The 14199-nt window shown below is 40.2% G+C and overlaps 2 protein-coding genes across 3 annotated transcripts in view; both read right to left on the minus strand.

Moving 5' to 3' along the window:
• Positions 1-14199, minus strand: part of LOC127452612 (plectin-like) — a 214622-nt gene that overhangs the window by 96136 nt on the left and 104287 nt on the right. Inside the window, exon 1 of one of the 2 annotated variants that reach the window (XM_051718222.1) lies at positions 9515-10242. The exons of the other annotated variant lie outside the window; for it this stretch is intronic. Within the exon in view, the coding sequence (XP_051574182.1) occupies positions 9515-10130 (616 nt within the window). The 5' untranslated portion in view covers positions 10131-10242. Of the gene's footprint in view, positions 1-9514; positions 10243-14199 lie in introns of those variants that run through there. 2 annotated transcript variants of the gene reach the window in all.
• LOC127453354 (uncharacterized) lies at positions 10135-12860 on the minus strand. Its single transcript, XM_051719686.1, has 2 exons — positions 10280-12860; positions 10135-10187 (listed from the first exon to the last, which is right to left on the minus strand). Exons 1-2 carry the CDS (start codon positions 12858-12860, stop codon positions 10135-10137), a joined length of 2634 nt encoding a protein of 877 aa, XP_051575646.1.

Below are 14199 nucleotides of genomic sequence, written 5' to 3' on the forward strand. Positions count from 1 at the left end.
TTTGTTTTGTGGAAGATCACACCTTTAAAACAGTTCTGTGAATGAATCTACACATTCTTTGTGTTCATTCTTCCTATTGACTGGGTTTATTTCACAAAGTATTTTCTGTTATGTAATTTTGCTTCACAAATTTGTCAGGCAAAATTTTGCAATCCGATGGCAAAGTTGTCGTGGGGGCTCGTGGGCGTTCATGGACCTTTTGAGTTTAGTGGGATTGTCGCCGGTTGCCGCTTTCGTGCGTGGGGTTAATGCGCACATTTTTCTTTTTTCTGTTTGTTTTGTTTGGGGGGATGTTCGGGGGTTGATTGTTTCACTAATGGGGAATGTGGTCTGTATAATTTTGTTTTTCACACACAATTTATTTTTTTTATTATATCAATATGTCAGTTGTTAATATGAGTGTACTATCTCTCTCCACATGGAATGTGAATGGGTTGGGGCACCCCATAAAAAGAAGGAAGGTTATTACTTTTCTTAAACGTAAGAAATATGATATAGTGTTTCTTCAAGAAACACATCTCTCCCCGCAGGAAGCTGAAACATTTGGGAAGATATGGGTGGACATGTTTTCTTTAGTGCTGGCTCAAGTAAGAGCAGGGGAGTCACTATATTGGTAAATAAACATCTACAATTCAAATTTCTCAAACAGATTAAAGATAAATTAGGAAGAGTAATTATTGTTTTAGCTGAAATTCAAGGGCAAATTCTGATTTTGGCTAATATTTACACACCTAATGCTGATGATCAGGGCTATTTTATAGATCTTGAAGGGATGTTGCAAGCCGCTGGCACCCCTCATGATATAATATTGGGAGGAGACTTTAATCTTTTGATGGACTCAGTCCTTGATCACAGTGAAGCAAAAGTGTGTAAACCCCCTAGAGCAACCTTGACGCTTCACAGGATGTGTAAAAATCTTGGTCTTGCAGATATTTGGAGACTTTTGAACCCATCTGGTAGGGACTATACATTTTTTTCATCAGTCCATAAGATTTATTCTAGAATAGATTTTTTTTTTATATCCAAATCCCTAATTTCATCTGTTGTTGATTGCTCAATTGGAAACATTTTAGTCTCAGATCACGCCCTGGTGAGTTTAGAGGTGATGCCACATATAGAGAAAAAGAAATCATATAGTTGGTGCTTTAATGTATCCCTTCTGCAAAATCCTGATTTCCAACTAAAGTTAAAGACCGAAATCAATGTTTATATGGAGACCAACTGGTCCTCAGTATCCTCTGTGGGCGTGGCTTGAGAGGCACTTAAAGCGGTTCTTAGGGGTTGGATCATACAGTATGCCACATTCATTAAAAAATCCAAAGCACGAGAACTCGTGGAGTTGGAAGAGAATATTAAAAGTGCTGAGGCAGAGCTAAAGCGCCGTATGTCAGCTGATGGCCTAAGAGAATTGACCCGATTGAAATATAGATATAATACTATTTTGTCGCGGAAAGTGGAGTTTTGGTTATTCAGGGCAAGACAGTCATACTTTGAGTCGGGTGACAAAGCAGGGAAGCTTTTGGCTAGATATATAAAGCAGAGAGACTCTTTCTATCATTCCCTCAGTGAAATCTGTTGGTGGTGAAATTTTTACTTCAGCCAATGATATTAATAATGCTTTAAAGAATTTCTATATTGATCTTTATAGTTCCACACCTTCGTCTACTGATGAAGCTATTAGAAACTTTGTGGAACCATTAGATCTTCCTAAACTGACGATTGAGCAAAAAAACTCTCTTGATTCTGAGATAACCTTGGAGGAGCTTGACGAAGTAATTAAGTCCCTACCTACTAGCAAGGCTCCGGGCCAGATGGTTTTGCCACAGAATTTTTTAGATCCTATGCTACAGAACTGGCTCCACTTTTGTCAGAAGTTTATACTGAATCATTAAAGAAGGGAAAACTTCCTCCAACCGTGACACAAGCCTGGATCAGTCTGATTCTTAAAAAGGACAAAGATCCAAGCGCGTGTAAAAGTTACCGTCCAATCTCCCTGATCCAACTAGATGTAAAAATATTGTCAAAAATTTTGGGTAACCGATTAAGTAAAGTTATGACATCTCTTATACATATAGATCAGGTGGGGTTTATTCAGGGCCACAGCTCTTCTGATAACATCAGGCGTCTCATCAATATCATGTGGTCAGTGGCGAATGAACAATCTCTGGTCGCTGCCATTTCACTTGACGCTGAAAAGGCGTTTGATATGGTAGAATGGGATTATCTTTTTAAGATTTTGGAAATGTATGGGTTTGGGAGTACATTTATTGGTTGGATTAAGTTACTTTATAAACACCCTGTAGCAGCGGTACAAACAAATGGGTTAATTTCAGATTATTTTACTCTGAATAGGGGCACTCGGCAGGGTTGCCCTCTTTCCCCATTATTGTTCTGTCTTGCCCTGGAACCATTAGCAGCCGCGATAAGAAAGGGGGATGATTTTCCAGGGGTGACAGCGGGAAGTGTGGCGCATAAGCTTCTGCTTTACGCAGCTGATATTTTATTATTTGTCTCTGACCCCACTAGATCTATGCCTTGCCTCCACAGAATTATTCATTCAAGTCAATTGGTCTAAATCCGAAGCGCCTTCCAGTGGCCCAAACAGGGCATTAAGTATTTGGGGATTTTATTCCCAGCAAATTTGTCTGATTTAGTTAGAGTTAATTTTGACCCTTTAATAAAAAAGGTTTTCGAGCGATGTGGGCAGATGGGCTTCATTACATTTATCGATGATTGGGAAGGTTAATGTTATTAAAATGAATTGTATTCCAAAATTCAACTACCTGCTTCAGTCTCTCCCTGTAGATGTCCCCCTCTCTTATTTCAAGCAATTTGATAGCATAGCGAAGTCCTTCATTTGGAACGGTAAACGTCCCAGATTACATTTCAATAAGTTACATAGGCTAATTGACAAAGGTGGGTTAGGCCTACCCAAGACTTTGTTTTATTATTATGCGTTCGGTCTTAGACATTTGGCTCATTGGTCGCTTCCACCTGAGAGAGCCCCTCCCTGGTTTTGTATTGAAAAGGAAGTTCTTGCCCCTATCTCGCCACTGTAAAGCCTTTCGATCAAACTAGCCGTAGAGGTTAAGTCGCACCCCGTTATTTTGCATTTGTACTCGATATGGACAAAAGTGTCCAGGGTGTTTAATTCAGATATTTATTTAAATGCAGCCTCGAGCATACGGCTGAACCCTAAACTATGCATTAATAAGTCCCCTTTTGTTGGTCAGATTGGATTGTGAGGGGGGTTAATGCACTTGGTGACCTGTATGAGGGTGGCATATTGAGACCTTTTGAAAATTTGGTTCAACATTTTGGAATTCCCAGATCTCAGTTTTATAAGTATTTACAGCTTCGCCACCTACTCTGCACTGTTTTTGGGAGTGGCACGCACCCCCCTAAAGCGGCAGGTGCTTTGGGAGAGGTGATTGCTGCTTTTGGAAAAGGTCATGAGGCATCAGTGTATTACTCCCTACTAATTCAGAGTCTGGGGGAATGGAGCCTTGACTTCTCTCAAGAGAGTATAGAAAAAAGATTTGAATTTGGTATTGGAGGAAGGAGTGTGGACTAAGATTCTTAAAAATGTCAAGTCTGTATCTAGAGATGCAAGGGTTCGCCTTATGCAATTTAAGATTTTACATAGACTTTATTGGACCCCCTCTAGATTATATAGGCTTGATCTTAAAGACACACCCACTTGCTGGTGAGGCCAGGCAGAAGTTGGAGACACTACCCATGTCTTTTGGGGGTGTGTTAGGATCCAGGAGTTTTGGTTGAGGGTTCAGAGGTATTTGTGTGATGTTTTGAACACTCAAGTTTTGCTCTGTCCCAGACTCAGTATTTTGGGTAATGGGGCGGTCATGCATTTAGGGGATAATCACATAAAAAATTGGGTTATGACCAGTCTCATGATTGGTAGGCAAGTAATTTTAAGGGGTTGGAAGTCAAGTGGAGCACCCTCTTTTTCGGAGTGGTGTGTGGAAATGGGGAGGGTAGCTGCATTTGAAGAAGCGGTAAGTAGAAGGCTGGGGTTTAGGGACTTATTTGCTAAAAAATGGGGCAAATATTTCATTTTTTGGGGGGACTCTTGGGGAGGGGATGTGGAGAGTGTAGTTTAGTTTAATCATGTATGTTTATTATTATTTTATTTTTTATTTGTGTATGTATGTGTATATATATATATATATATATATATATATATATATATATATATTATTATTTTATGTATGTGGATGTGTATGTATGTATGTATGTATGTATATCTGTATATATACATATTTTATTTATTTATTTTTTTGCTTTTTTTTTTTTTTTTTTGGGATTGTGTGTGTGTGTTATGTGGGACCACAGGGGTGTTCGTTAGGGGTCAGGGTGGGATTGTATTAGTAGGGTTTAAATGTAAAATGCTGATTCTTTATATATGTGTTGAGTTTTTTCTACTGTCATATACAGGTGCATCTCAATAAATTAGAATGTCATGGAAAAGTTAATTTATTTCAGTAATTCAACTCAAATTGTGAAACTTGTGTATTAAATAAATTCAGTGCACACAGACTGAAGTAGTTTAAGTCTTTGGTTCTTTTAACTGTGATGATTTTGGCTCACATTTAACAAAAACCCACCAATTCACTATCTCAAAAAATTAGAATACATCATAAGACCAATAAAAAAAACATTTTTAGTGAATTGTTGGCCTTCTGGAAAGTATGTTCATTTACTGTATATGTACTCAATACTTGGTAGGGGCTCCTTTTGCTTTAATTACTGCCTCAATTCGGCGTCGCATGGAGGTGATCAGTTTGTGGCACTGCTGAGGTGGTATGGAAGCCCAGGTTTCTTTGACAGTGGCCTTCAGCTCATCTGCATTTTTTGGTCTCTTGTTTCTCATTTTCCTCTTGACAATACCCCACAGATTCTCTATGGGGTTCAGGTCTGGTGAGTTTGCTGGCCAGTCAAGCACACCAACACCATGGTCATTTAACCAACTTTTGGTGCTTTTGGCAGTGTGGGCAGGTGCCAAACCTGCTGGAAAATGAAATCAGCATCTTTAAAAAGCTGGTCAGCAGAAGGAAGCATGAAGTGCTCCAAAAGTTCTTGGTAAACGGGTGCAGTGACTTTGGTTTTCAAAAAACACAATGGACCAACACCAGCAGATGACATTGCACCCCAAATCATCACAGACTGTGGAAACTTAACACTGGACTTCAAGCAACTTGGGCTATGAGCTTCTCCACCCTTCCTCCAGACTCTAGGACCTTGGTTTCCAAATGAAATACAAAACTTGCTCTCATCTGAAAAGAGGACTTTGGACCACTGGGCAACAGTCCAGTTCTTCTTCTCCTTAGCCCAGGTAAGACGCCTCTGACGTTGTCTGTGGTTCAGGAGCGGCTTAACAAGAGGAATACGACAACTGTAGCCAAATTCCTTGACATGTCTGTGTGTGGTGGCTCTTGATACCTTGACCCCAGCCTCAGTCCATTCCTTGTGAAGTTCACCCAAATTCTTGAATCGATTTTGCTTGACAGTCATAAGGCTGCAGTTCTCTCGGTTGGTTGTGCATCTTTTTCTTCCACACTTTTTCCTTCCACTCAACTTTCTGTTAACATGCTTGGATACAGCACTCTGTGAACAGCCAGCTTCTTTGGCAATGAATGTTTGTGGCTTACCCTCCTTGTGAAGGGTGTCAATGATTGTCTTCTGGACAACTGTCAGATCAGCAGTCTTCCCCATGATTGTGTAGCCTAGTGAACCAAACTGAGAGACCATTTTGAAGGCTCAGGAAACCTTTGCAGGTGTTTTGAGTTGATTAGCTGATTGGCATGTCACCATATTCTAATTTTTTGAGATAGTGAATTGGTGGGTTTTTGTTAAATGTGAGCCAAAATCATCACAATTAAAAGAACCAAAGACTTAAACTACTTCAGTCTGTGTGCATTGAATTTATGTAATACACAAGTTTCACAATTTGAGTTGAATTACTGAAATAAATGAACTTTTCCACGACATTCTAATTTATTGAGATGCACCTGTACATAAGAATCAATAAAAATGTTAATTACAAAAAAAAAGTCAAAGTGCTTTGCATTGGGTTCCTTATCACCTATCGGGGTTATACGTTAATCGGGGTTACATTATCCCTTACATATTATTCACTATTGTAAAAAGAATTCATGTATTTTCAGTGCTTTATAATCTGTTTGAGACAGCATATGATCAATGTTTGTTTACGTGCACACCATTATGCTGATAACTACCAAAAATCAGCTCATAATAAAAATCAGGCAATGCAAGAAAACCAGGTTTACATGAGATTTGAAATCATTGGGTAATTCTCTGTTTTGACGTCTTTGTAATGGGCAGAAATCTACCTGTGTCGATCATTTCTTGCTTCAAACATTTACCCTCACCTTACACTTTGTCAGCTTATCAAGCACTATCAAGCATGATAATGCATGTAAACATGGTCAATGTTAGCTGATGGCTACAGCTAGTGGTGTTTTGTTCTTGAACAAAGTGTTTTTGAACGGATATTTTAGGTGAACTAATCCTTTTTCCATTGTTTCGGTCATGAATGTTTCAGTCGTGTTTTTAAAGGAATCAGTTTAGTCAATGATTCAATGACTCACTCATAACAAAGTCTTTTTAGCAAGTCTGTCCACTCAGCGGCCATCTTTGGAATGCTCCTGTGCAGCTATTTTTCAATATAAACAAGCGGCATACAAGTGCAGCTCAAAACCACTTGAATGGTGAAAGAACGAAATCTCCAAAACAGTTGGTCAAGATTATGATCAAAGAACATATTTCAAAATCTGACAACACTGGTATAATAAATTGTGTTTCTTTACCATCTAAAAACTGCTATTTTCTCGGCTTGTGAGAAAAATTTTCAAGCTAATGTGCATTCTCGAATTGATTGACAGGCAATGTCTGCATCTACAAGGTGACTGACTCTTTTACCTGTAAGGCAGGACATCCTTTTGTACACCCTTTGACTGTTGGGCCTTCCAATTTCTCCCTTTCATTTTAATAGAAGTGACCCATCTCTGTTAAATAGTCTCTGCTCATAACATAAAACATTTATCTGACATAAAGATGTAATCTGCAGAAATGGTCACTGAGCGAATCAGTTAATGAATATGAACAAGTGTTTTTGTTGAACAGATTCAAAAGACTGGAGTCACTGGGATGAATCAAATTCCACACCCCTAGTCACTGCTACATGCCCATAACCCTCCCAGGTGTTAGAATAGCTCAACTCTTCATGCCTCCTAAAAGTAACTCAATACACATCCAACAATCAGACATTTTTTTACCATTAAAAGCTGAATTACCAATACAAAAAGTGTCTCTTCATATATTTAGAAATATACAGTAACATAAAACTACAGAAACCAAACTAATTTGTTTGCTCATTTCTTTGAAGTCATAAAACCAGCCATTGATAGAATGAGTCAGACAAGATTTCATAAAGGTCACTCATTTGGCGTCACTGAGTTCGACACTGGATGACTCGCATACTGCCCAACAATCATGTGGCATTGAGAACATCAGAGAGGCTCTGTCACAACATCACAAACATGCAGGAATTTATGAAGGAGGAGAACACAAAAACAGCCCACTGAAACAATGCATTGTTGCTTGAACTGAGTACATTGCTACTAAACATCTCAAACTAAACAATTATGAAATTATTGCATTCAGGGCATTAGAGATGTGAATAGGTTCCAGTCTCCATAAATAATCTGTTGAGCCCCTGTTGAAATGTTTCAGCTGAAGGTGTTACAGAGGCAGAGGCTCTTGTCATATAGACAGGTCTTTGAAGATACAGTAGGGGGCAGCAGAAAATTACGATGCATGCAACTCTCAAGCACATCTGACTTGAGTGTGTGTGTTGTGGTAGTTGGCTATTGATCTAACATCTGAGCATAATAAAGTATAAATGATGCTTCTTGTTTAAATATAGTGTTTGGTTGGAATATGGGAATTGTGACTTACCAAAACACCTCACATGATGAACTGACAAATCAAAATAATAAAACAAAAGGCTAGTTGTCTTAGGATCTTTCCCATGTTAGACACCTACTAAACACACCCACTACGATGTGCCAAATCTGACTACTTCCTGGCATTCTTAAAACCTGCATGCCTCTCATGACTAGGCCAAATGTTTCACTACTTCGCCTGTCAGGCTTCGAAGGCAGATTCAATATCCGGTTGCTCTGATACACAAAATGCTAATGCAATGATTGCTAATCAACATTTACAGCTAACAGTATTTACATTTCTGTGGCACAAGCATCATCAAACAAAACTGTAAAAATAATGATTATTCCAACAGATTTCCTGAACACATTTCATGTCTCCCATTTATTGGTCAAACAGAAAGTCCTGCTTCAAACTCAAACCATTGGTTGAACCAATGTTGCTGTCTCTGGCTGGTTGGGATGCTCAAACAAACAGAGCACCAAAGATAGCACCAAAAGAGCCACGGTTTTAACACATTTTGGAGAAATACAACCCACAAATGGCTTACTTACAGTTGTCTCTGCATATTAGACTTGGGTAGGAGAAAATGGTTTAAATAAATAAAAAAAAATAAAAAACATGCACCCTTTAACAAAATTACATGCACCCTTTAACTTTTGGGTTCATACATTTATAAACTACTATGACAGCTTTTTTTTTTTTTTTGTCACTTATCTTCAACTGAATATGTATAAAATAGAGAACTGCACAAACTTTTGTTTTGTTTTTCTATATAGAGAACAGAATTACTGTAGTATTAGGTTATGTCTGGAAGCAGGGAGGGGAGAACTGACTCCAAACTGTGTTGTCCTGTCAGAAACAAAGAGTTGCTTAACTGCCTATTACCACCAGTTTGGTATTCTCCTTTAAGACAAATAAAACCCCAAAATCACAAGCTTGGCAGTCACATTATGTTGAATAAAAAAGGATGGTTGTGAAACCTTGCACACATAATTATATGTTATGGGTGTGGATCTGGTGTGATTCACTGTAAGGAGTTAATTTCACAAATGCTTGTAGAAAGAAACAGTAACAAACAAGGCAACCTGCATATTTTTCCCTCCAAAAACCAATTTGATAGAGAAAAAGTTAATATTTCAGATGTGCATTAATGCATAGACTAAACAGGTTTTGCAAAAAATTCCATAGGTGTTTATACAGCTCATGTCTTTTTACTAGCTAATGTGAACTGAAACCACCACAATATAATTTGAATATGCTACAAAGCAGAGCATATATATATAACTACTGCCAACTACTTGTTGATTTTTAAGTCAATAAATATAGAGCTCAGGTACTGTTCACTCTAATAAGGTGCATACAAAGTTACATGCCTCTCAAGCATGCCCAGTGCAGCTATTCTGACACCACAGCAGTCACCTTGAACCTCCCACACAGCAAACACAGATGGTCACTTATGTAGTACTACTGACATCTAAAGCACACAAGAGAAGGAGATTGAGATGGAACTGTAAAGCTCTTGTACCTTCAATAAAGTTGGGGAAGGTCTTGTCCTCTGGCTCTTGTAGCGAATGATCCCAACTTGTCTCTTCGACACTACCCTGCAGGAGGCCACGCTCTATGGCCAATTCCTCCAAGACATCGTAGTCCAAATCATCTCCTGCAACCTCTGGCAGTGGGGATGCAACAGGTTGGCCCGCAACAGGACTGCCGATCTGTTGCACTTCAACCACTTCCTCCACCACAACAATCTTCTTCCTCATGGCGTCGTCGGTTGGCTGCTTTTGCACGTCGCAAGTGATCTCTTCAGTGGGAAGAGGGCCAGTGATGACAGGCTGCACTGTGGCCTTGCTATCCGAGAGCCCTCTCTGCCTCTCTTTACTCTGCTGTGTGTTGGGAGTGCCTGTGTGTTGTGCAACGCTGGGAGGATCCCCCTGCTCAGGGAGGGGGCTGGACTGGGCTGAGGCTGCTGCTCCTGACGCTGAGGCTGCTGGTGCTTTCCACTGTCTCTGTGAGGAGGATGTTTTTCCTTGCGGAACCTCCCGTTTTTCAGCCAAAGGCTGAGCAAGCTCCACCTCCCCTTTGTGTGCGAGGGCCTCACTCTTTACAGCTGTTGGCTGCATGCTTTCTGCAGTGTGCATTCCTTCAGGGGATGTCTTTGCAGAATATTGTGTTGCAGCTTGCTTGGGGGATTTGACCTTAAAGAGGTCAACCTTGGAGGCATCCTGTTCAGCCGTCTTTACCTCTGCTGCTTTTGTCTCAACCACAGATGGTGGAACTTGTTTTGAACCAGGAGTTTTGTTTGCAGATTTATTTTTCTTCTTTCCTTTTAAAGGCTTTGAGGCATCTTCCATATATATGTCCTTTTCTGCTTTAGACTCTGCAACAGGTTTTTCAGTCGGTTTTGCTGATGATGGTTTTTGTTGAACAGAATCTACCAGTTTGGGTGTCGCTGTTGCAAACTCCAATTTCATTACAGTTTTTGCAAATACTTCTGAAGTCTTAACAGTGTCATCTTTGTTTATCTTTGCATCAGGACCTGTAGATGGGGATTGTGATACAAGGGTCGGCTCAGGCTTGTGACCTTTAACCTCTGCCTTGACCTCAGCAGCAGAAATGGCATGAGGAGTCTGTTGTGGCACATTAACCTCTGATTTCTTCTCAGCAATGTGTCTTGCCAAATTATTTTTCATAGACAGAGGCAGCACCGATGATTCAAGAGACATCTGAGTGTTAATGGAAGTATTTGGCTCAGCTGCATGAAGAGTAGACACATGTTTTGGTGCAGTGGAGGTCTCCATTGAAATGGCTGCTTTTTCATTTTTGATTGGATGTTCATATACACTTTTGGTTGTTGTGTTTTCTTGTTTTCTCCCCAAGTTTGATTTTGTTGGAGTAGGAGGAGGACCTTTTGTATCTGTTTTGCTATCACCTGTTACTGCGGATGTTGTTTCCTGAGAAACCTTGATAAACACATCTTCATTATGCTTTTCTTTGACAGATTCATTTGAGCCAGAAAACACTGCAATTGTCTCCATTGTTGATGAAACTGTTGGCATTTCATGCACATTTTTTGTCACAAGGCCCTTCTGTGTTTTCTCCACCTTCGGTTTTGAAGAAGTAGGATGAGGAGCATCCTTAGCTGTTTTACTATCACCTGTTACTGTGGATGTGGTTTCCTGAGAGACCCTGAAACATACATGTTCTATGGCCTTTTCATTGGCCATTGTTGTTTTTGGTGTTTTCTCTACCTTTGGTTTTGAGGGCAAAATACGAGTAACATCCTTTGTCTTTTTGCTATCATCTGTTACTGTGGATGTGGTTTCTTGAGAGACCTTTATACACACATCTTCTATGGCCTTTTCTTTGACTGCTTCAGTTGGTACAGATGACACAGAGGATTCTGCCATTGTTGATAAAAAATCTGGCACATCCTGCACATTTTTAGTCACAAGGATTTTCTGTGTTTTCTCCACCTTCGGTTTAGAGGGAGTAGGATGAGCAGCATCCTTAGCCGTTTCACCAGTTACTGTGAATGTTGTTTCCTGAGAAACCTTGATACACACATTTTCTGTGGCATTTTCCTCATTCACTGTGATTTTTGGTGGTTTCACTACTTTTAGTTTTGAGGGAGTAGGATGAGGAGCATCTTTAGCCATTTCGCCAGTAACTGTGGATGTTTTTTCCTGAGTAACTTTGATACACACATCTTCTGTGACATTTTCCTTGGTCATTGTGATTTTTGTTGGTTTCTCTACTTTTGGTTTTGAGGGAGTTGGCTGAGAAGCATCCTTAGCCATTCTGCCACCACCTATTACTGCGGATGTTGTTTCCTGAGAGACTTTGATATACACATCTTCCATGGCCTTTTCCTTGTTCATTGCGGTTTTATGTATTTTTACTACCTTTGGTTTTGAGGGAGTAGGATGAAGAGCATCCTTAGCTGTTTTTTTATCAGCAATGACTGTAGATGTGGTTTCATGAGAGACCTTAATATACACTTCTTCCTTGGGCTTGTCTTTAACTGCTTCATTAGGGACATACAGTATGGGAGATTCCACGGCTATTGCCCCCACTGTTGATGAAATAGTTTGCATATCCAAGCTGATGTTAACCTTTTGTGTTTTCTGAACCAGTGCTGTCGTAGTGCAATCCCTGAGTTCCATTTCCATCATCTTTTCCTGTTTAATTGGCTTAGCATGGTAGGTTTTAACAGGAGGCATTTGAGAAATTGTATCCATAGCAACCTTCCTCCTAACAATCAATTCCATTTCTTTGGTGTAACCACATGTATCTGAAAACATGGGCTGGTCTTTTGATTCACATGATTCGTTGGGTTTGATCTGACTGCTAGCCATTGGACGACCTCTAAATTTTGCCATTCTCTCACTGGATTCAATCATTTCTGACTCATCAGTGCTCATCGTTTTGCGGCGGTACCCCTGCCGATCCAACAAAGCCTTTTGGTTTTCTGCACTCCTGCCTGGCTTGGGGACATAAGAAGTTGGACCCTCAATAGCTTGTACCCGTGCCGCCCTGTGGCCGATGGCCAGAGTTTCAGCTGGGCGTCGCACTCTCTGTAGCGGAGTCGGCACTATCTCCGCCGGCAAATGCAGGTAATCACGCAAGTAAACAATTCCTGTGTTAGTAAGGTACCAGTAGAAGTGCCTCCATGCAAAGGTTTCCTTCACATATCCCCTGGACTTCAGTGATCCCATGGCTCTAATTACCTGCAGGTTATCCACACCAGGAATCTCGGGATGCTTGGTCTGGGGCCGCTTGTCTTTCTTGGCCACCATGACGCCATCCCGAAAAAGATGCTCATAGATGGCCTTCAGGTTATTAAGGGGCATTACCATTCCAGCAACCATTGTGCTCCCTTAGTGAGTCTCACAGCGTCTGAGTAAACAGGAACAGCTACTCCAAAGAAGAACAAATCACTGGATGACCTCACTCTTTAGGGTCCTGAGGCAGAGCCTGCTGCCACGTGCTACCAATTTAATCAAGAAGGAAGCTAAAAATAAATACAACCTGCTATATTGTGCTTGTCCGCTGTTGTTTAGCTGAATTCCCTCCTCATCAAGAGAGCTTCTTCTTTCTACCTAAACTTTCTCAGAGGCAAAGGAAAAACTTAGAGATGGAAAACTGTTCCCTTCTGTACAGAGCCTTCCTTGGAAGTGAACACAGTCCGGACTGGCAGAGCTGCAATGAGAGGGGGTGTGTGTAATAGGGAGAAAGAGAGCAAGTACTGTGATCCAGGCAGCTCCTCCCACCTCACACAAGCAAGGAAGAAACTGTTAGAATCAAATAGCCCAGTCGGCAGACTCTAAACTTGTGTGACTGGATTGTAGAAGACACTTGCAAACACAATGACCAAAAGTACTGGAAGTAAAAAATAGGACTCTAAAAATGGTACAAAGAAGTGTCCATTCAGCACACCTTTGTCACACTGAGGCATATGTACAGCAATGTCTATTAGGAACCACCCACAGCAGTGCCCAGCACATGTTACAACCCCCTCCCCCCCACCTCCCCCCCCAGACTTACCAGAGGAGAGAGTAGATTGGTCAATGCAAACCTGGTTTTACAAAAAGGAGACACCCTTTATGTATGTCATACAATAGATGAAAGATACAGTTATTAACACCCACCTTAGGCAAGTAGGGTTTACATACTTCATATTGTGTGACAGCACACACCTTCTGCCCTACAGGCACTTGAATTCCTCAAATAATTCCTCATAAATCTTTAAATTTCAGGAATGCTTTTTACGTTTGGTTTTTCAACCACATTCTATGTGCAAACAGGAGTAACAGTGACTCATTTTGATAAGAGATAAATTTACTGGCATGACACAGAAGATATGAACATGAATTACATATAACTGATGACTCAAACCTGATGCTCTAGAGCAAGACAGAACATAGTGAAAGTGACAAGGCTTGAAGAAATATTGTCATAGTTATTATAGACACTAGAACCAAGAAAAAGCTAGCAGAAAACATAAAGGTTATTGTTTAGTTTATATTGACCCGAGGCTAATTTAAATCACTGATCTAAATGTGATACACTTCTTTAACAGTGTGCAGAACCAAGAATACACCAGAACAAAAATGTGAACATTAATGTTTAGTTCATATTATAAGAACCAAAAATAAGCTAGCAGAGAATGTAAATGTTTTGCTAATGTTAAGTGTACTGATTTAGTAA

This window comes from Myxocyprinus asiaticus, chromosome 15, assembly GCF_019703515.2.
Source record: "Myxocyprinus asiaticus isolate MX2 ecotype Aquarium Trade chromosome 15, UBuf_Myxa_2, whole genome shotgun sequence".
Classification (NCBI taxonomy): Eukaryota; Metazoa; Chordata; class Actinopteri; order Cypriniformes; family Catostomidae; genus Myxocyprinus; species Myxocyprinus asiaticus.